Source organism: Mesocricetus auratus, unplaced genomic scaffold, assembly GCF_017639785.1.
Source record: "Mesocricetus auratus isolate SY011 unplaced genomic scaffold, BCM_Maur_2.0 Super-Scaffold_100010, whole genome shotgun sequence".
Lineage (NCBI taxonomy): Eukaryota > Metazoa > Chordata > Mammalia > Rodentia > Cricetidae > Mesocricetus > Mesocricetus auratus.
Genome location: NW_024429194.1, coordinates 21,030,649 through 21,049,461, shown reverse-complemented (window position 1 = coordinate 21,049,461; position 18,813 = coordinate 21,030,649). Strand labels below are relative to the sequence as shown.

The window sequence follows — 18,813 nt, the reverse complement described above, 5'->3', positions numbered from 1 at the left end:
GTGGAGACTGTGGGTACGCATGGGCAGGCAGCAGCCCCCTAAACCACCGTGGCAGGGTCCCAAGAGAAAATGGTGCCACTGCAACCTCCCATAGTTGTGCCTGCGCCAGACAGAGGCTGTTTCCTTCCGGAGTCCTGGAAGTGACAGTGCATACAGAGACCCAGGCTGTCCTCTCTGACTGCATTGGATAGCCATCCAGGTGCTGGGACACATTTCACAGACCCCATTGTGCCCTAGGAAGAGTGTCTGTGAGTGCTTCCTGGGCACCGAGTCTGGGCAGCATGCCACCTCTGCTCCCAGGCCAGAGCAATGAATTGCTCCTCTCTTCCCTGGAATGATGTGGAAGGAAGAGGATTCCTTCCTCCTGTACGATGACCCTCAAAGCCATGCTCCACTTGCTAGAGGAAATTATTTCTTCTTTCCCTTCAGGAAGAAGCTCACTGCCAAGTTGACCCTGCCGGGCAGCGTGACTGCTATATGAGACAGCAGCTGCTGTCCCAGCTGGAACTGGGGGAGAAGACATGAGACCATAGCGCCTCATTCACCCAAGAGTTTTAACATGGCGGCCCAGCGCATCCGGGCGGCCAACTCCAATGGCCTCCCTCGGTGCAAGTCAGAGGGGACTCTGATTGACCTGAGCGAGGGCTTCTCAGAGACAAGCTTTAATGATGTCAAAGGTAAGATCCTAGCCAACCCCTGGCTAAGGGGACACTGGGTATTGATGGCTCCCTAACCCTGGAGCTTCTTGGGCGTATAGGCAGCCAGTTTTGTTTTCGCCCTCTAAGCCTTACCATGCTCCCAGTTACTCCCTGAAACATCAGTGTGTAGGGAGAAGGTTCTGTGCACACAAATGCACTTACTATTATGTGGGCAGGGATGCACACAGGTGGGGGTACACATGGACACAAGTTTTCTTGTCACTCAGATGCCCCCCACTTTGGTTTTTGAGACAGAGTATCTTACTGAACCTGCAACTTACCAAGTGCACGAGTCTAGCTGGCTAGCTTAAGCATCAGTCTGTTGAGCAAACCTATCTTTCAGATACACATATGGATCCCAGGATGTCATTTGATTCCTGAAAGTCTGTTCTTGCCTTGCTGGACCACGTCTAGTCACTTGTGCCTTGGGGTGCACTGGTAACATCATGATTACCTGTGTCACTGTGGTCAGCCTTCTTACAGCATTGGCAGTTCATTACTGATGACACACACCACACACACCCTCACTCTCCTTGGAGACAGACAGTAACAATGGCAGCTTGCTCTGAAGTCACTCACTCCTTGTCCTCCCTCTCACACTGGGCACTCAGAACTGTATCTCTGTTCCTTCTCCCTTAGCAAACTCAGAACTAAGTGATGCTGGACTGAAGCCACAGCCCTCGTGTCTTAAGCTTTGTATCAGTTACCTACTCCCCGGCCCTGGTTTTTGCATGCAGTCCCAAGCACTGCTACATGTGTTCTTTGAAAGAAAGGGAACGAACTGGAAGGTGTTATAGCAACAGAATTAGTGGGTGTTGCTATAAATAACAGGACATTTGTTTTTTGCAGTAATGGGCAACATATTCTTATTTCTAGCTTTGGGGTCTTGAAAAGATGAGCAGAACCTGCATGGTTTGTGCTTAAACCACAGACAAGAGGCCTGAGTACTTAAGAATAACAGTAATGACCCAAAAGCAAACAACCTTGAGCAAGTGTGCACAGCCAGTATGGTTCAGAGAGGGCATCTGAGAATCTGAGGTCACTCAGGACTGAGAGCCTTAGTCTGGTCTGCGCAGATGATCCCTGAGCCTCCTCCATGCTGGCCCACCCCAGCCAGCGGCATCATGATTGTCTTATATATATTATACAGCATTGTACCTGCGTGCATGTCTGCACACCAGAAGAGGGCACCGAATTTCATTACAGATGGCTGTGAGCCACCATGCAGTTGCTGGGAATTGAACTCAGGACTTCTGAAAGAGCAGTCAGTGCTCTCAACCTCTGAGCCACCTCTCCAGCCCCACGTTTGTTTTCTTATATGTCTTATGTGACAAGCAGATCCTTATCACAGTACCCACTGCAGATTCTTCTACCCTGATTTACGATTTGCATGCATAAAAACTTGGGCCATGGGATAGAAAATTCAGGACCCTGAAGTTGCAAACACCAAGGGAATGTTTTTGTTTGTATTACAACCGAGGTGGTTGTTGGTCTGGGCAGTACTTCCCATATCTCATTAGGATGACATCCAATGGAGATTGGTGAGGTAGACCCTCTGTCCCATACCCTCTTGTTCCCGATGCTTGGTGTCAGCACTTGATGGAGGTGATGTAGACTTGTCCTCCAGAAGGGAATTAATGACACAGCCCACCACGATGGGTCCCAAGGGATGGAAGACTGTTGTCCCTTGGGGGAGCCAGGTCTTCAAGTGAAATATACTTTTGTGTCTCCTAGAAGGAGAGTGCTCAGAATTTTAAATAAAACAGTTCTTATTTGGTCTGGTAAACCTAAAATGATAATTGGTCCTGATGTGTTTCCGACTGTGTGCAAAGCATGCTTAGCGCTTTGCTCTTTTTTTTTTAATTTTGAAAATATTGCTGTAAGGAAATTAATTATTCGGAGGGAGCAGAACAGGAAATAACTTTGGAGGGATTCTGACAAGGTTTTTATGGTTGGCACGCGCTGTTTAATTATCACTTGTGGGCTTTTTTTTTTTTTTTGGTTTTTGTCTTCTAGTTCTAGTATATGCATTAGGGAAGAGACTGAGTATTCTGTGGCCAGAGGACATGGCTGTGGGAGAGAAGGGCTTCTGTGACCTCTAACCTTGTCCAGCCCACTTCCCTTCTCCCACTTTTCCTCCAGAGCTTCTTGGGGTTCAGAATGAGGCCTCAGAAGCACATTGTGACCTGCCCTCCTATTTCTACCCCTTCTTGACATACCAAGGAAAGAATTCCTCCCTGATGGTCAGGGAAAGTGCTGAGCCAGCCAGACAGCCAACAGTCCCACCTAACCATCCCTCGCCTCCAGTCATAGTGAGTGAAGAAACAGAGACGCCTGTTCCAGAGGAGCCTTGCCCCACACCTCAGGGAGAGGTGAAACCGCCAGACGTTAATAGGAGTAGACAGGCCTTGCTAGGGCCCTATCCTCTCAGCCTTTCCCATGGCGCACACCCTTCTCACCCAGAGGCATCTCTCTGCGTGGCCACCCAGGGTTGTGCGGTTCTTGTTTGCCTGGGGTGGGGGCTCTCCAGCCTGAAGGCTGTGTGTGATCGCGCATCTTCGCATAGCCTGGCTGCGCCCTCGTCCTGTCCGCCTGCAGCAGTCACGCAGCACCCTTCCAGAGAGGAAGCTGGCCTGCCCCTGCAGGGTCTGTATCTATTCCCATCCTTTCAGAGGCAGGATTCGTGTGATGGGTGACATTTTCAGCTTGACAGAAGTGACGCTTAACCCAGGAGACAGATGTGGCCCGTGAGGCAGCTCCCAGACTGGGTTAACTGAAGTGTGAAGGCCCAGCTTCAATGTGAGCAGCACCATCCCCGCCTGCTTCCTGATTGTAGACCAGATATGTCATAGTCTGCTAACCAGGCCTTCTCTGCCTTGATACCCTCAAACCGTGAGCCAAAACCAGCCCTTCCTTTGTTTAGGTGCCTTTGCCGGGTGTTTTGTCCTGGCAACAGGAAAAAGGAATTAATCCAGTTTGTCACTGTTTTGATCTGGTGGCAGAAGGGCACAGGCCAGGGGAATTGTGGCTTGTTTGTCAGCCAGCACCGGGTTTCAGTGGTTCTGGTTCTAATGTGTGACTGCCAGCTCATGAATAGTCCCTGCCCGCCTACTGTGTGCCAGGCTCCTGTGTCACCCTTTCAGACATGGCCTCCTTAACAGATGAACAGACATGAAACACACAGACTGATTGCATGGATGCTAGCCCGACACGGGAGCCTTTTGAAGGAAGTCAGGACTCTGAATTCGAGGCTAAGCTCATGCTTCTAAGCAGTTTGATGACGTGGAGGAGGGGTAGGGAAAGGCGACAGGACAGAAGGTATGAGCTAAGCCAGCTGCGTGAGTCCCCGCGTCTCAGGCACAAGGAGGATGTTGCCCCTTGCATTCCCATAGCAGAAATTACCCGGATGCTGCTCTGAGGTGTTGGTTCCTAAATACCATCAAGTCTGCAGTGAAGGGACTGGGGGCTTGGGAGTGTGGGGTTTGGGATATACAGGGAGAGGTTACCTTCTGCTAGAGGTCCACGAAGATGGCCTCTTCTCCCTTCCCCGGTTTCCATTGCTAAGTTCACACTGTGGGAGGGATGTGTGTCCACACACTTGGACAGGCTTTATCATTCCTCCTTGACCTCTGCTGTCATCTTAAAGAGAGTCATTTATGAGCTCTTGTCCCAGTCATGGAATGTTCTCCAGGTACACTGGTTTCCCCTAAAAGTCACACACTACTTTCCTCAAAACTTTCTGGCTTCCCTTTGCCCCTCTGCCCTTTAGGAAGGCGGGAATTCCTTGACTCCCTTTTTGCACACTAATGACTTTTTATACCTTTGCTTCAATTTAGTATCGACCCATTTGTTTTGCTGAACTTCGAGAGTAAAGGAGAAATCTCCCCTTGCCCATTAGAAGGGAGTGAGTGGGTTTCTGGCGGGTTATGGATGACCCCGACTTCAGGCTGTACACCGTCAGGCCTCAGCACAACCTGAGAAAGTTGTTTTTTCTCCAGTGGAGGACAAAGCAGGGGCCCATGGTTACATGGCTCCGTAAGGTGACTCAGGGTAGGTCTGGTGAGTCGCAGCAGCAGGGCATCGAAGCAGGGCTTTGTGTCCTTTTAAGTGAGTCACCTCTGCCAGCTATAGATGTAAGTGAAGTGACACCTTGTCTGCTTCCCAAGCTTGGCCGAGGAGACAGACTTTGATTTGTTGTGTCCCCTTTCAAAGAGAAGGGAACCTGGCAGGAAGTGGTGTCTGGGCGGCCTGTGTGATAGATGACCCAGGGACCATGGACTTCATCCTGTATCGAGCAGCTGTCAGCTTGGTTTAGCTGGGACGTTTTCAGTCCTGTTGCTTGTTTCTGCACACAGTGGGCTCTAGAGAAAGTTTTGTTTGAACTGGTGAGATGGTTCCGTGGATAAGAGAGCTTGTTGCTTAAGCCTGGGGGCACAAGATCAATTTCTGGGTCTCACAATGGAAAGAGAGAACCTAGTCCTAAAAGTTACCGTCTGTTCTCAACACCCATGCCGTGCGCACCAGTGTGTGTGTGTGTGTGTGTGTGTGTGTGTGTGTGTGTGTGTGTGTGTGTGTGTGTGTGTGTGTGTGTGTGCGCCCATACACAATTTACTTTTAAAAGGAAGGAATGTTTCTTTCTCTTTGCTATGGAGACCAGATGTCTCTAGACTGAATCAGGCCACGATGGAGGGCTTGCCCTGGGGATGCTCCAGCTAAGTAAGGGCATGATGGAGGGCTTTCCCCGGGGGGTGTTTCAAGTCTGCTTCCATCAGAAAGAACTTCCTCTGTTCCCTGAAAATCATCTCTCCTGGGGCTGGCACTTGCGGAGTTGAACACATCAGTTATTTTTCCAGGCCCACACTCTGCTTAGGTGACTTGCTTTGTCTGTTCCAGGTGTCTGCGGCACTCAAAGAAGTGGTGTGATGTCAGGGGAGGACCATGCATTACCCCGAGTTGTTTTTAAAGTGATGGCTTCTCAGGCTGTGCTCAAATAGTTATTGGATAGTAACACAGTGCACGGCTAGACAAACCTCCAGTTATCAGGGTGTGGTTCAATGCTCCAGTCATTTAAAATGGTTAAAAAAAAACTGCAAAAATCATTGTCACCTGAAGGAGCACTCAGGAATGAGTTGGACTGGTCCTGGTTGTCAGGGACCTGCCGCTCCTTTTCTGTCTTCCATACCAAAAGAGAACAAGGACTCAGTGACCTGTGGCTGGAAGCTGAGGGCTCCTCATTCCAAGTCCACACATGCAGGATGCCACTGCCTAGCCCATAGTGTCACTGGGACACTGCCTAGCCCATAGCGTCACTGGGACGCTGCCTAGTCTAGAATGTCTGTACTCTCCAGCATTTCACACTAGTCCTCCCTTTCATAATAGTGACAGTCCTGGTCAGAAGTTAGATAAAAGTTTTATCAAAATGAGGTGTTCAGAGCACACGGACATGTCCATCGCCTATCACGTACCTGGTCTGCCTTTCTAGGGTAGTTGAGGGACATTTGTCTGTGTCCTCTGCCTCAATTAGGTTGAATTGGAAAGTGGCTGAGTGGCAGAGCATGCCTGGGTCACATTACATGGGCCACGTGGACTTTATATGAATCTTTACCCCGGATGGTTCTATTGTTTCCTGGCAGGGCTGTGGACAACATCACGGCACCATCCATTTCTAGCCGGCCCTACCCCTATCCACCCACCCTGCCCCCAGTTTGGAAGTGTCTCTGGTGCCTGTAGGCCTGGCCTCACTCTCTTTCTCTTTCTGTTTTGTGCAGTGCCTTCCCCCAGTGCCTTGCTAGTAGACAACCCCACGCCTTTTGGAAATGCAAAAGAAGTGATTGCGATCAAAGACTATCGCCCAAACAACTTCACCACCCTGAAGTTCTCCAAGGGCGACCACCTCTACGTCTTGGACACGTCTGGTGGGGAGTGGTGGTATGCCCACAATACCACCGAGATGGGCTACATCCCTTCCTCCTATGTGCAGCCACTGAACTACCGGAATTCCACCCTGAGTGACAGCGGCATGATTGACAACCTCCCGGATAGCCCTGAAGAAGTCGCCAAGGAGCTAGATCTGCTAGGGGGCTGGACAGATGACCAGAAAGAATCTGGCAGACCCTATAGTAACAACCCTTTCTGGAACGGAGTCCGAACGAACCCTTTTCTGAATGGGAATGCGCAGCCCAGCGTGGGTGAGCTAAACCCCAAGAGTGCCGTGGATTTGCTCCTCTTTGACACGGGCACATCTTCCTTCACCGAATCTAGCTCAGCGACCACCAACAGCACCGGCAACATCTTTGATGAACTCCCAGCCACCGGTGGGCTCCACATGGAGCAGCCGGTCAAGCGGGACAATCCCTTCTTTAGAAGTAAGCGCTCCTACAGCCTCTCGGAACTCTCCGTCCTACAAGCCAAATCGGATGCTCCCGCGACATCCAGTTTCTTCACAGGCTTGAAGTCACCTGCCCCCGAACAGTTTCAAAGCCGAGAAGATTTCCGAACGGCCTGGCTGAATCACCGGAAGCTGGCCCGATCTTGCCACGACTTGGACCTGCTCGGTCAAAGCCCGGGTTGGGGACAGACTCAAGCAGTGGAAACAAATATCGTGTGCAAGCTGGATAGCTCTGGGGGCTCCGTGCAGCTTCCTGACACCAACATCAGCATCCACGTGCCCGAGGGCCATGTAGCCCCTGGGGAGACACAGCAGATCTCCATGAAAGCCCTGCTGGACCCTCCATTGGAGCTCAACAGCGACAGATCCAGCACCGTCAGCCCCGTGGTGGAGGTGAAGCTGAGCAACCTGGAGGTGAGCACTTTCATCACCTTGGAGATGAAGACCTCTGCAGAGGTGAAGGGCGACATCTCCAGCAGAAGTACCGTGGTCCTGCAGTGCCTGAGAAGCGACTCCAAGGAGGGGCCTTACGTGCCCATCCCCCTCACCTACAGCTATGGGGACACGGTACAGGTGCAACTGGACAACCTGGAACCCTGCATGTACCTAGCTATTGTTGCCCAGGGCCCCAACATCCTCTACCCTTCCACCGTGTGGGATTTCATCAATAAGAGAGTCACTGTGGGTCTTTATGGTCCCAAACACATCCATCCGTCCTTCAAGACAGTGGTGACCATTTTTGGACATGATTGTGCCCCCAAGACCCTCCTGGTCAGTGAGGTGACTCGGCAGGCTCCTGGTCCTGCCCCGGTGGCCCTACAGCTTTGGGGCAAGCACCAGTTCCTCTTGTCCAGACCCCAGGATCTCAAAGTGTTCATGTTCTCCAACATGACCAACTATGAGGTCAAGGCCATCGAGCAAGCCAAAGTGGTGCGAGGGTTCCAGATGAAACTGGGTAAGGTTAGCCGTCTGATCTACTCCATCATCTCCCAGAACCCCAACGAGCTGTCGGACTTCACCCTGAGGGTCCAGGTCAAGGACGATCAGGACGCCATCCTCACCCAATTCTGTGTCCAGACTCCACAGCCACCCCCCAAAAGTGCCATTAAACCATCCGGGCAGAGGAGGTTCCTTAAGAAGAACGAGGTTGGGAAAATCATCTTGTCCCCGTTCGTTGTCACCACCAAGTACCCAACGTTTCAGGACCGCCCTGTGTCCAGTCTCAAGTTCGGCAAGCTACTGAAGACAGTGGTGCGACAGAACAAAAGCCACTACCTGCTGGAGTACAAGAAGGGCGACGCGGTGGCCCTGCTCAGCGAGGAGCGCATCCGCCTCAAGGGGCAGCTGTGGACCAAGGAGTGGTACATTGGCTACTATCAGGGCAAGGTGGGCTTGGTGCACACCAAGAACGTGCTGGTGGTCGGCAAGGCCCGGCCCAGCCTGTTCTCGGGGCCCGAGCTGAGCACTTCAGTGCTGCTGGAGCAGATCCTCCGGCCCTGCAAGTTCCTCACCTACATCTATGCTTCCGTGCGGACCTTGCTCATGGAGAACATCAGCAGCTGGCGGGCCTTTGCTGACGCCCTGGGTTACAGGAACCTGCCGCTCACCTTCTTCTGCCGGGCGGAGCTGGACAGCGAGGCAGAGCGGGTGGCGTCTGTTCTGGAAAAGTTGAAGGAAGACTGTAACAACCCTGACAACAAGGACCGGAAGTCCTTCCAGAAGGAGCTGGTGATGGTGAGTGAGCTTCCTGAGGCAGGCAAGCATGGGCCGTATTGGGCCAGCTCACAGGGGACAGTATTGGAAGTTTAGCTACAGGATCCTTAAGAGCCCTCCCTTCCCCCCCAAGGAAGGTATCTCTCCCCTCTTCTGCTGCATTTATCAACCTCTCTGTGGTCTTGGGTGGACTTGTGTTCACTGATTAGTTTTTTCAACTTCACACAAAACTAGAGTTCCCCTGGAAGAGGGAGCCTCAATTGAGACATTGCCTCCATCAGATTGGTTTAAGGGCAAGTCTGTGGGGGCATTTCCTTGATTCATGATTGATGTGGGAGGACCCAACCCGCTGTGGGGAGTTTGTCGTGGGTTGTCTGAGAAAACCTACTGAACAAGCCATGGGACACAAGCCAATAGCAGCACCCATGGTTGCCCCCTCTGCTCCTGCTTGAGCTCCTGCAGACTTCTTCAGTGATTGACTGTGGTCAGGGTGTGTGAGCCAATAAGCCCCTTCCTCTCGGTTGCTTTTGTTGTGATGCTTATCACAGTGATAGAAAGCTAACGAGGACACCAGGAAGAAGGCATCAGGGCTGTGATCCAGGAGCCTCTGTTGGGGTCTTTGGAGGGTATCTGTGTGTCACTAGGTCCGCAGCAGGCTCTGTGACTTAGTGGCAAAAGCCTTTGCCCCAAAGTCTGGCCTTGCCTTGATGTGTATTCTCGCTTTGCTTTGTATTACCTTGCCTCCAACATCTGTCTGTACTGTGGTACCTTCTCCCTGCCTGGGGTTCATTTGAGTCCATAGGAAACTGGCTCTTGGCCAATGTAAAACCAATAGGTGCTCTAAGAAATTCTTGGGAAAGAGAAGTTCCATGTTTGGTTCTGAGGCGTGCTGACATCAGGTCAGGTAGGAACATTTTCTGCAGCCTCCCAGGTCTTCCAGCAGCCTGGACTTTGGAGTGTAAGGCTGTGGAATAGCCCCATGGTTTCACACGGGGCAGCACACCTCAGTTGTGGCCATTGTTGTCAGACCTCCTTGGTGACCTCCTGACCCCTCCTGCTTCTGCTGTCCCCAGCTTCTTGGCTGCTCACCTACTCCACATCCCCTCCCCACTGACCACCATATGACATCATCAGACATCTCTCTGAGGAATAGCAAGGCATGAGACCCTTTGAATGTGACCCCATGGTAACATTCTGTGCCATAGCATGGGACAAACAGGCTGGAGACTCCCCAGAAAGGGAGATGGCAGTGTGAATTGCAGCCATGAGTGCCCTTGACAGGCCCAAGTAGACCTTAATGGTTATTTCACTGGGGAAGAAGCCAGAAGTGAATGGGGACAACGTGGGCTCCGTATGTAGGTCACCCACCGGAATCAAACAGGTCTTTCCTTCCCTTTAGCTGTTGCCATGGGAAACAAATCCCCTGAAGGTCATGGAGAGTCCCCTTGCCTTGGCCTTCCAGGTTGACTGGAGTTCCCCAGGGCAGGAGTGTGTCCCCTGGAAGTCCTCTGGAACATAAACAGCATCGATTGTCCCTCCTACAGCTGAAGGACACTTACCTGGAATAGGCCCAGCTCCTTCCTCTGTGAGCAAACATCACTTGGGAATGGGGCTTTATGGCCATTTCCTATTTTCTTTTCATAAGTTTATAGAGAAGGATCCTGTGTGCTTCTGAGTCCCCTCTGCCTTCCTGCCTGGAGGAGATGCAACTAGGCCTTGACTGAGACTTGGCCTCGGGCAAGGGCAGTTTGGTAATAAAAAAGAAAACAAGTTCCTCCATGTTCTGTTCTCTCCAGCTATCTTGGGCATTGCCTCCTGAATAGCTGAATCTTAATGGTTGGCCAAACTTCAGAAACCCACAGCTGGCTAACACCAACATCTGCAGCCTGCAACCCAGGGTCAGTTGAGTTTCCGGTAGCCTTGGTCCCAGCTTTCCTAGCAGATCAGCCCCACAGCTAGACCAGTGCCCCCTTCTGTTTGTAAGCTGCCTTTTCACCATCCGCATCTCTGCTCTGACAACTGTAACTAGAGGAAGTGGGAAGTTCGGGGAAGTAGAAAGTAGGAAGGTTTGAGGTGGTCACTGTGCAGATTGGAAGGGCAAGTTCTCACTAAGGTCTGGAGGCTCCTCTCCATGCCATCAGGCTCCTCCCCTGCACCTCAGGCCTGTGGCAGCCCATGCCTCTGCCTGTGGGCTTTTCTCTGTGTCCTGCATGCACCAGCTGTCCCCCTTGCTGAGTCCCACAGCTGATGTCCCTCCTGCCTGGAGCTCCTGGTGATGAATACTCTCAGATGGCCACTCCAGTGTCACTCCAGTCCCTGTAGAAGCAAGCTCATGAGTCAGGATTGGTGTGTACTTGTTTCTTGTTACTGCTCTACACTCCACGGAGGAAGGAGGAAGAGAGAGGGAGAGAGGGTGAATGAATGAGTGGGTGTGTGAACAATGGCCTGAGCTCAAAAGTGTCTGAGCCTTCTGTGCCCTTGTGGATCACACTACACTTTCTTTCTCTTCTGCCATCCTCTCCCTGTGTGTAGCAAGGGCTGGCTAGCAGCCTACACCACTCAGGGCCTCTTGTAGGCTGTTATGGTAGATGTTTCACAGTTGGCTTTTCTGGGGCAGCCTGCACTTGAGTACCTTTGCATATTTGATTGGAGGCCTTGATGGTTTTGATGATGGTTTGAGATCCTCTATAAAACCCGTCTGTCATTCTAAGTCACAGACTCTTTCCAGAGAGCAAAAAGCACCCTTGGATACATAGATAGCCAGTGCCACTTGGTGATCAGCTGACTGCAGAGTGACAGGAGACATGTACCACGATATCCCTCAAGTCATTGGCCCAGTACCTGCCAGGGCACTTGATTTTGTAGTCTGAGGTTTGGTGTATGTATATGATGGGGGGAGGAGTCCTGAAGGTGAGAAAATGCAGAATGTGTTCTGTTTTTAGGGCATTGGCATCATGGTGTATCTTCTGTTATACTGTGTGGGCCTTGGGAAGGAGAATTTTCTGAGCGTGTTTGAAAACTCAGGTGGAAACACACGTTCCTTTATATTATGTGAATTACAGAAACACTGAGTGAGGGGAGCGATTTGGCTCAGGCCCGTATGCACCCTCTAGGAGGGAGCGAGTTAATAGGGTGCAGTTGTCTCCAGGAGGGGAATGGACTGAGGTGGGCAGCTAGCAAGACAACAGAAAAGTCTAGACTGGAAGGGCACTAAGGGACTTCCGAATGGATCAGGAGACAACCCACCCTATCCTGCAGACCAGGAGACCACAGAGGTGCAACTGTGTGATTAACTGGGTGAAGAGGGTAGCCCCATCAGCCATGCCCCTTGTGTTGCATAGGCAAGCTTTTCTATCCAGACCAGGGCCTCTCAGGAACAAGCACAACAGCAAAAAAACAAATACCAGCTTACCGTATTTTCCTAAGGGCTTGTAGAAACAGGTTAGTAGCCTGTTGGTCTGTGGCCAACTGTTACCGTAAACAACATCTTACAGTGACACAGCCATGTCCCTTCACCTCCAGGTTGTCTACGGTTGCCTTGATGGATAATTTTAAAGTCAGCTTACCACAACTTAAAAGTGCCTATAAAGAAAAACTGTGGTCCTGTCTGCAGGGGACCGTCTTGACTGATAATTGATGTAGAAGGAACCAGTCCACTGTGGGCCGTGCCATTCCCTAGGCTTGGGACCCCGAGCTGTATAAAACAGTAGGAAGCACTAAACAGACAGGATGGGCACGATTGTTTCTCTCGGCTCCTGACTGTGAGTGTGATGTGGCAGGCCAGTTGAGTTCCTCCCTTGACAACCCAATTCAGTAATAACCTGGAACTGTCAGCCAGATAAACCTTTCTTCCCATCTTACTTTTGATCAGGTGTTTATCACAGCAACAGAAATAAAACCAGAAGAGCTGCTGTAGGCAATGTCTTCCTGCCCCCTGTGAAGTTGGGACAGAGACTATGTGACCTACACGCCACAATTTAAATCTGTCCCTTCCCTTGTATTAGCAAAATTCTATCTGAAACCCATATTGTATTTTAATGCCTTCGGCATTTTCCAGTACACCTGTGCATACCTGAGTAAGCTATATGAGGGTTGGGAACCCTTGAGCTGGAATCCTGAGGTGCACTTCCCGTTGCTGGAACTAACGTGTTTCCAAGTTCACCCTTATGGAGAAGGCGCTCAAACACACTGTGTGGTATGAGCGGCTGGGTCACAGCCAGTGCTGGGCTCAGTAGAAGTGGTGTGAGAAAGGCTGAATGGTGTGCAGGAGAGATGAGACACCTTCATCCCTGACATTATCACTAGCCTAGTCAGCCATCAGCTACTCCAGAAATGAAGGCTCAGCGGCCTGGACCTGGCCATGTGCTCTCTTGGTCAGCAGTGACCCCTCAGAGACCAGAGAGTGGCCTGAATTTCCCAGGACCTTTGTGTTCTATGCCTGGAGCCCCTGGGGAGAGAGCCGGTTTGCTGACTCGTGCCAAGAGTGACTTGAATCCAAAGCAGGTGATTTTGACGCACTCTGTTACCTAGAACATGAGGCCACCTCCGGAGCCGGGCAGCCAGGTGTGCAGCCGCTCGGGTTTGTTGGATATGATTGAATGACTTGCTGCCCTGTGTTCATTTGCATTTTCTTCCAGGGCAACACAGAGAGCTGAGGGGACCCTTCCTGCCATAGTTTAACCCTCCACTCACAGCCTGTCAGACGTAACTTAAACTTGACACCCGACCACCACGTCCACTCCCACACACGTGACTATGTACATGAGCATGCCTTTTCCTTCTGGAACAGAAACACATTTAGTTTTCTTAGAAACAATTTATTTCCAGGTATCAAAATCTAAATTTTTAGTCAGCCACTGTGTGAAAAACCTAAGTGGTTAAAATGGGGTAAAACCCTTCCGCTCTGACACCATACTTGGTTCAACTCCTGGTGTCATGTGCCCAGCAACATGGAAAGAGCCTCCAGAAACTGGGACCTGCCTTGCCTGTGTCATCCCTGGCTGAGGGACTCTGCACTCAGCTGCTTAGTGTCTGCCAGCATGTCTTGCTGTCTGCCCAACAGATGTGCTTGGCCAACTTGAACCAGGTCTTCTGGTGACTGGGAGCACCACTCACTTTCTGATCGCTGGAAGCACCACTCACTTTCCCTGGAAAAAGAGTGTCAGCCCAGCCCTACTTTGTTAGTGGGGGGCTCTTGTAAGGACATTAGCCATGATGGCCTGCCATGTGTGGTCTTATTTGTCCTGTTATATCTGAAAAGGCCATTTTTCCCAAGCTAGGTCACTGTCAGGGGTCCTGGACTGTGGGACGCTGTCTTTGCGGGGCTGCAGTCAGAGCCAGCCGGGCAGCCCACAGTTCTTACCTGAGAGGGGGAGGGTGGACTAAAGAAAGGCTAAAGAGAAAGATAGAGACGTAGGCATCAAGCATATGGAGCAAACAGTCTTTTCTTCTTTATTTCTCCAAGGATTCAGTAACCACACCTTAGATTCAGCTTCTCGTTACCTGGCCTTGAAGGTCAGGAGTAACCACACCTCAGACCAGGTCTGTTGTTGTTTAGATAAGACAGCCAAGGCCAAGATCATGCATCCTACTGTAGCCACGCCTTTGATCTTTACGTCTTATGACTTGCTAAGGACAGTTTTGAACTCTCTGCCCTTGAGCCAAGATGGAGTAGAGCCATCTTTATGGGCACCAACACTGGACATGAGTTTTGGGGACAGTGCCAACCCATACACCCCGTAAGCCTTCTCTTTCCTCTTGCGTATGGATGGTACTAGGGTGCCAAGCCTTGAACTCTTGGGGTAAAGAGCATCATCAACAGGTTGACCTTCCCCCAAAGCCAAGCCTACCCCAGCCTCACACTGTACTTAATCTTCCCAGGCTTTGCTGAAAATGGACTGTCAGGGCCTGGTGGTCAGACTCATCCAGGACTTTGTGCTCCTGACCACAGCCGTCGAGGTGGCACAGCGCTGGAGGGAACTGGCTGAGAAGCTGGCCAAGGTCTCCAAGCAACAGATGGATGCCTATGAGTCTCCCCACCGAGACAGGAATGGGGTGGTGGACAGTGAGGTGAGCGGGGCTCCAACCCTTTGATTACTTAATTACTTTGCCCTGAAGTTCCTGGGACTCGTGGGGTACAATAATAAACGATACGTTTCCCAGCACTCTGGGAGCGTAAGATGAGGTGAAGTGACTGTGCCCTGGGTGGGTGGGAGCCACCAACCTGTAGGATCCTGTCCTGAGAACCTGGTGTAGAAGACATCAGGGCTGCTGTGCCACAAACCAGGAAGGGTGGACTGCCCTCCCTTGCTGAGTGAAGTGGGGGGGGGCGTGGTGTCCCACTATAGTGGCTGAACATCTGCTGTGTTACCTAACTCAGGCAAAGGTGGGTATGGTGAAGTCCTGCCGCTTATTTGTGGAGGGTGACTCTGGTGTGTTCCTGGAAGCCGATTCAGACTCACAAAACAGGGAAGCAGGAAGTTCCAGCCCCAAGGGCTTTCTCTGCATGATCAATTTCTAATACTCGGTGACTCAGATACGCATGGACACTGCCGTTTCCCCACTGTAAGCTGACCAGCACGGCTGGGTCCACCTGCTGCTGTGACTGTGACACCCAGCGAGTGTCATAGGAGTGACTGACTAAATGTAGCTCACTGTCCTCTGACCTTGCTTTCTCTCCTTTTCACCCAGGCCATGTGGAAACCTGCCTATGACTTCTTACTCACCTGGAGCCACCAGATTGGGGACAGCTACAGGGATGTCATCCAGGAGCTGCACATAGGCCTGGACAAGATGAAAAACCCCATCACCAGGCGCTGGAAGCACCTCACGGGGACCCTGATCCTGGTGAACTCGCTGGACATCCTGAGGGCAGCAGCCTTCAGCCCCGCAGACCACGATGACTTTGTGATCTGAGTGGGACCCTTCCCTACTGCTCACCAGAGCTGGGACCCTCCGACCATCATCTGTCCACAAGGGGGCCGTGCCATCACCAGGTGGTGCAGGGGGCCGATGGCTGCTCAGGCAGAGCCCCATCTGCCAGCCACGCCCAGGAGGGACTGAGGACCTTTGACTCTGCCCCTCCCCTCTCTCCAGGGGCAGGTCCCGGGGGCTTTCTACTTCCCGTTGTTTGCCAATGGTGTTGCTTTCTATTTGTTGAAATGTATGTTTAAATTTAAAAATCCTTTTTTAACAAGAGACTAGAGAGGACATAAGAAAGGTGGTATCTAATTTTGTAATGGACTGTAAAAGTTATTTAAAAAAAATCACCTTAGTAAAGGCGAACGCTGTTGAGGTTTTTATGTTCTTCAAAGGCCTTTATAAATTATGTTCCAGGTGTATATAGATATTTAAAGGCCACGGGTGTTTCTGAGTCCCAGGCATACTTTGCATTTCGACATTCAGAGAGGAAAGGAGTTTGCTCTGTGCGAACGTTTTCCACTCATCACCTATGAGAAGGCAAGTCCAGGGGCCTGGTGGCTTTCAGTAGGTGGGCCCTGAGGATGCCCACAGTTCCACCCTTCCTTTCTTCTCCTACCTTGCTGTCCTCAGTGGCCATCCACAGGACATGATGATCTGTGTGCTTTGGTGAACAGCAAAGCCCCCGTGTGGCAGCTCCGTGCCATTAAGATTCTGCCAACAAATAAGAAACCAGCTGGAACTGGGGTCCCTGTGAGCCCTGTGTCTATGCAGTTTGCATTCAGAGGAACAACGCCACGCCCCCTGAGAACATTGAACGCTGTCTCCCTCGTGGTGGCTCTGCCTCTGTAGGTGAGAGGAAAGTCCCAGCACCCAGCTACAGCCTGGTGGCCCATGACTCCTCCTGAGTCCATCACAGTCACCTTCCAGGCGATGTCACGTGCTGAGGTGTCATCTGCCGTTGCCAAACTCCACACTTCATCTCCCACACTTAATCTTGTCCTTCCTGGTGCGTCTGTATCTCCTTAGGAATGATAGTACAAGGGGAGTATCCAGCAGTGTACGTGTCGGCACAGGGAGCATTTTCCGTCCCTAAGTGATGCTCTGTGGAGAGTTGGAAGCATGCAGGGGATTGTCTTCAACTTCAGGCTGGCAGGTCACACAGTAGCTGTGGCATTTGGGGAGGAAACAGGAAGCAGAACTCATACCAGAAAGATCAGCAGTTAAGTGATCCTGGCAATGGGCCGGACTCCAGCTGTCTGTCTCCAGGGGCTGCCCTCCGTCTGCTTTCCTGGCACAGTTAATGACTTCATTTGACCAGCGTGCAACCCCGACTTGAGCTGAAATGTTCTGTAGCTTCTGATTCAGACACATCATACCAACAGGCTTAACAGTAAACCGGAGGTATTAATGCTGCATGAACCAAATCACACAAATTCCCCATCGCCATAGACATGTGCGTCATTCTGCAGCTCCGTTTATCCATAAACATCTCTTTTTCCCCAAAGAAGAAAGAAAACCAGTTGCACCTTAAACAACTGATATTTTTCCTCAGGGGCTTTGAATAGTTTCCTATGCAAGAAGTCTTGTAGCACACAAATTAAATTCTACAAAAGTTGCAGTAAATTTTATTTGGATATTTTAACTGGGGTACGTGTGCGTGAGTGTGTGTGTCTTTCTGTGCCTAGCGAGACTTTAAATAAAACCCAGCATAAAGATCAGTCACCCTGAGTGTGGCAGCTGGTGTAGGGGACTTTTTCTCTTGCTGTTAATTTAATTGCTCCTGAGTGAGTAGATCATTCATTACAACCAAATGGGAGTCATTGTCACCCATGGCACCCAAACGAAGCAGGCAGGTGCCTATATCTCTCCTTGTGCCTGGTCTCTACTACCTGGAACTAGTACCTACCATCCTTACCACCGAGTTCAAGACCCAGGAGTTTTCTGAGTGTGCTAGTCATCTTTGTGGGCCTGTTGGTGGCAGCCAGCAGTGGAGGCCTCTTCTGGGTGTCCCCTTCCTATTGTCAGGAAAAATGAAGCCATAAGTTTCAGCTCTGGGACCAACCCCAGCTGAAGGTGATGAGGAGCCGGGCTCGTGGTGAGCCCCCTTGAGAGAGTATAATCAATAGACAGGTTGAATAGGAGCCAGCTGGACCAAAGACTGGGCACCCCTGGAAACGGCGTCTATAGCATGGACACATGTTCAGCATAGATAGGATGGGAGGCCGAGTCTGCATAGTCTGGGATTGTCAAATGGGCCAGAGCCTCCTGTGAGCTCAGCCTCCTCCACCTGCTACACCTATGTTAATTCTAAATACACTATGTGGGATCTTAAGTGTCCCCCACAGGCCCTGGAGTAAAAGGCTTGTCCCCAGCCGGGCGCTGTTGAGGGTAGAAGCGGAGCGTTTTAAGAGGTAGGGCCTGGTGGGAGGAGGCTAGGCTCTTCACTCTTGTTTTGTACCTGGCCCTGAGATAAATGGCCTCCTTTGCCAATCCTTCCCCTACTGTATATGTGTGCTTCAGCAGGCTCCATAGCAATCAGTCCTGGACATCAGCACCTAATTCGTGAGCTCAGATAAGCCTGTTCCTGTTTTAGGGTGAGTGAGACTGCTCACTCACTTTGTAGTTAAGACATAGTCCCATACGGCCTCATAATTTACCAGTTACACTTGGCTAATAGGAAAATGGATTTTTTTTCCTAGTGCTAAGCATGGAAATTCCCAGGGCCTTCATAATGCCAGGCAAGTGCTGTGCCACCTAACCATCCGCTCCCCCCAGCCCAGAGGCAAAGATTTTACTCCCAGAGCAGCCCTAACACTCAGCAGAACGTGAGAAGTACATCCTCTCGCCTTTGTGGAGACCAGAAAGTCTAAAATGAAGGTATGGAATGACCTAATTAGTTCATTCGCTCATTATTAGGACACTGATCTCTGGATTTAGATTCCATCATAATCTAATGTAAAGTTTCATCTGTACTGACTCGAATTCAAATAACTCACAGGTAGCAGGACTTCAACTCAGTTTAGCTTTTGGACACCACACAAGTCTGCATGCCCTCTCCCTCCTTCCAACCTGCTTTGAGAAAAGCCGTGTTTT

At 51.0% G+C, this 18,813-nt stretch overlaps 1 protein-coding gene across 2 annotated transcripts in view; it reads left to right on the top strand.

Annotated features, from left to right (window-relative positions):
• Positions 1–17,343, top strand: part of Sh3bp4 (SH3 domain binding protein 4) — an 80,029-nt gene extending 62,686 nt beyond the window's left edge. For both annotated transcript variants that reach the window (XM_005082224.4, XM_040753062.1), the window contains exons 2-5: positions 430–677; positions 6,467–8,820; positions 14,680–14,868; positions 15,490–17,343. In XM_005082224.4, coding sequence (XP_005082281.1) covers positions 560–677; positions 6,467–8,820; positions 14,680–14,868; positions 15,490–15,714 — 2,886 coding nt within the window. In that variant the 5' untranslated portion in view covers positions 430–559 and the 3' untranslated portion in view covers positions 15,715–17,343. The remainder of the gene's footprint in view (positions 1–429; positions 678–6,466; positions 8,821–14,679; positions 14,869–15,489) is intronic.
• The last annotated feature ends 1,470 nt before the right edge of the window (positions 17,344–18,813 follow it).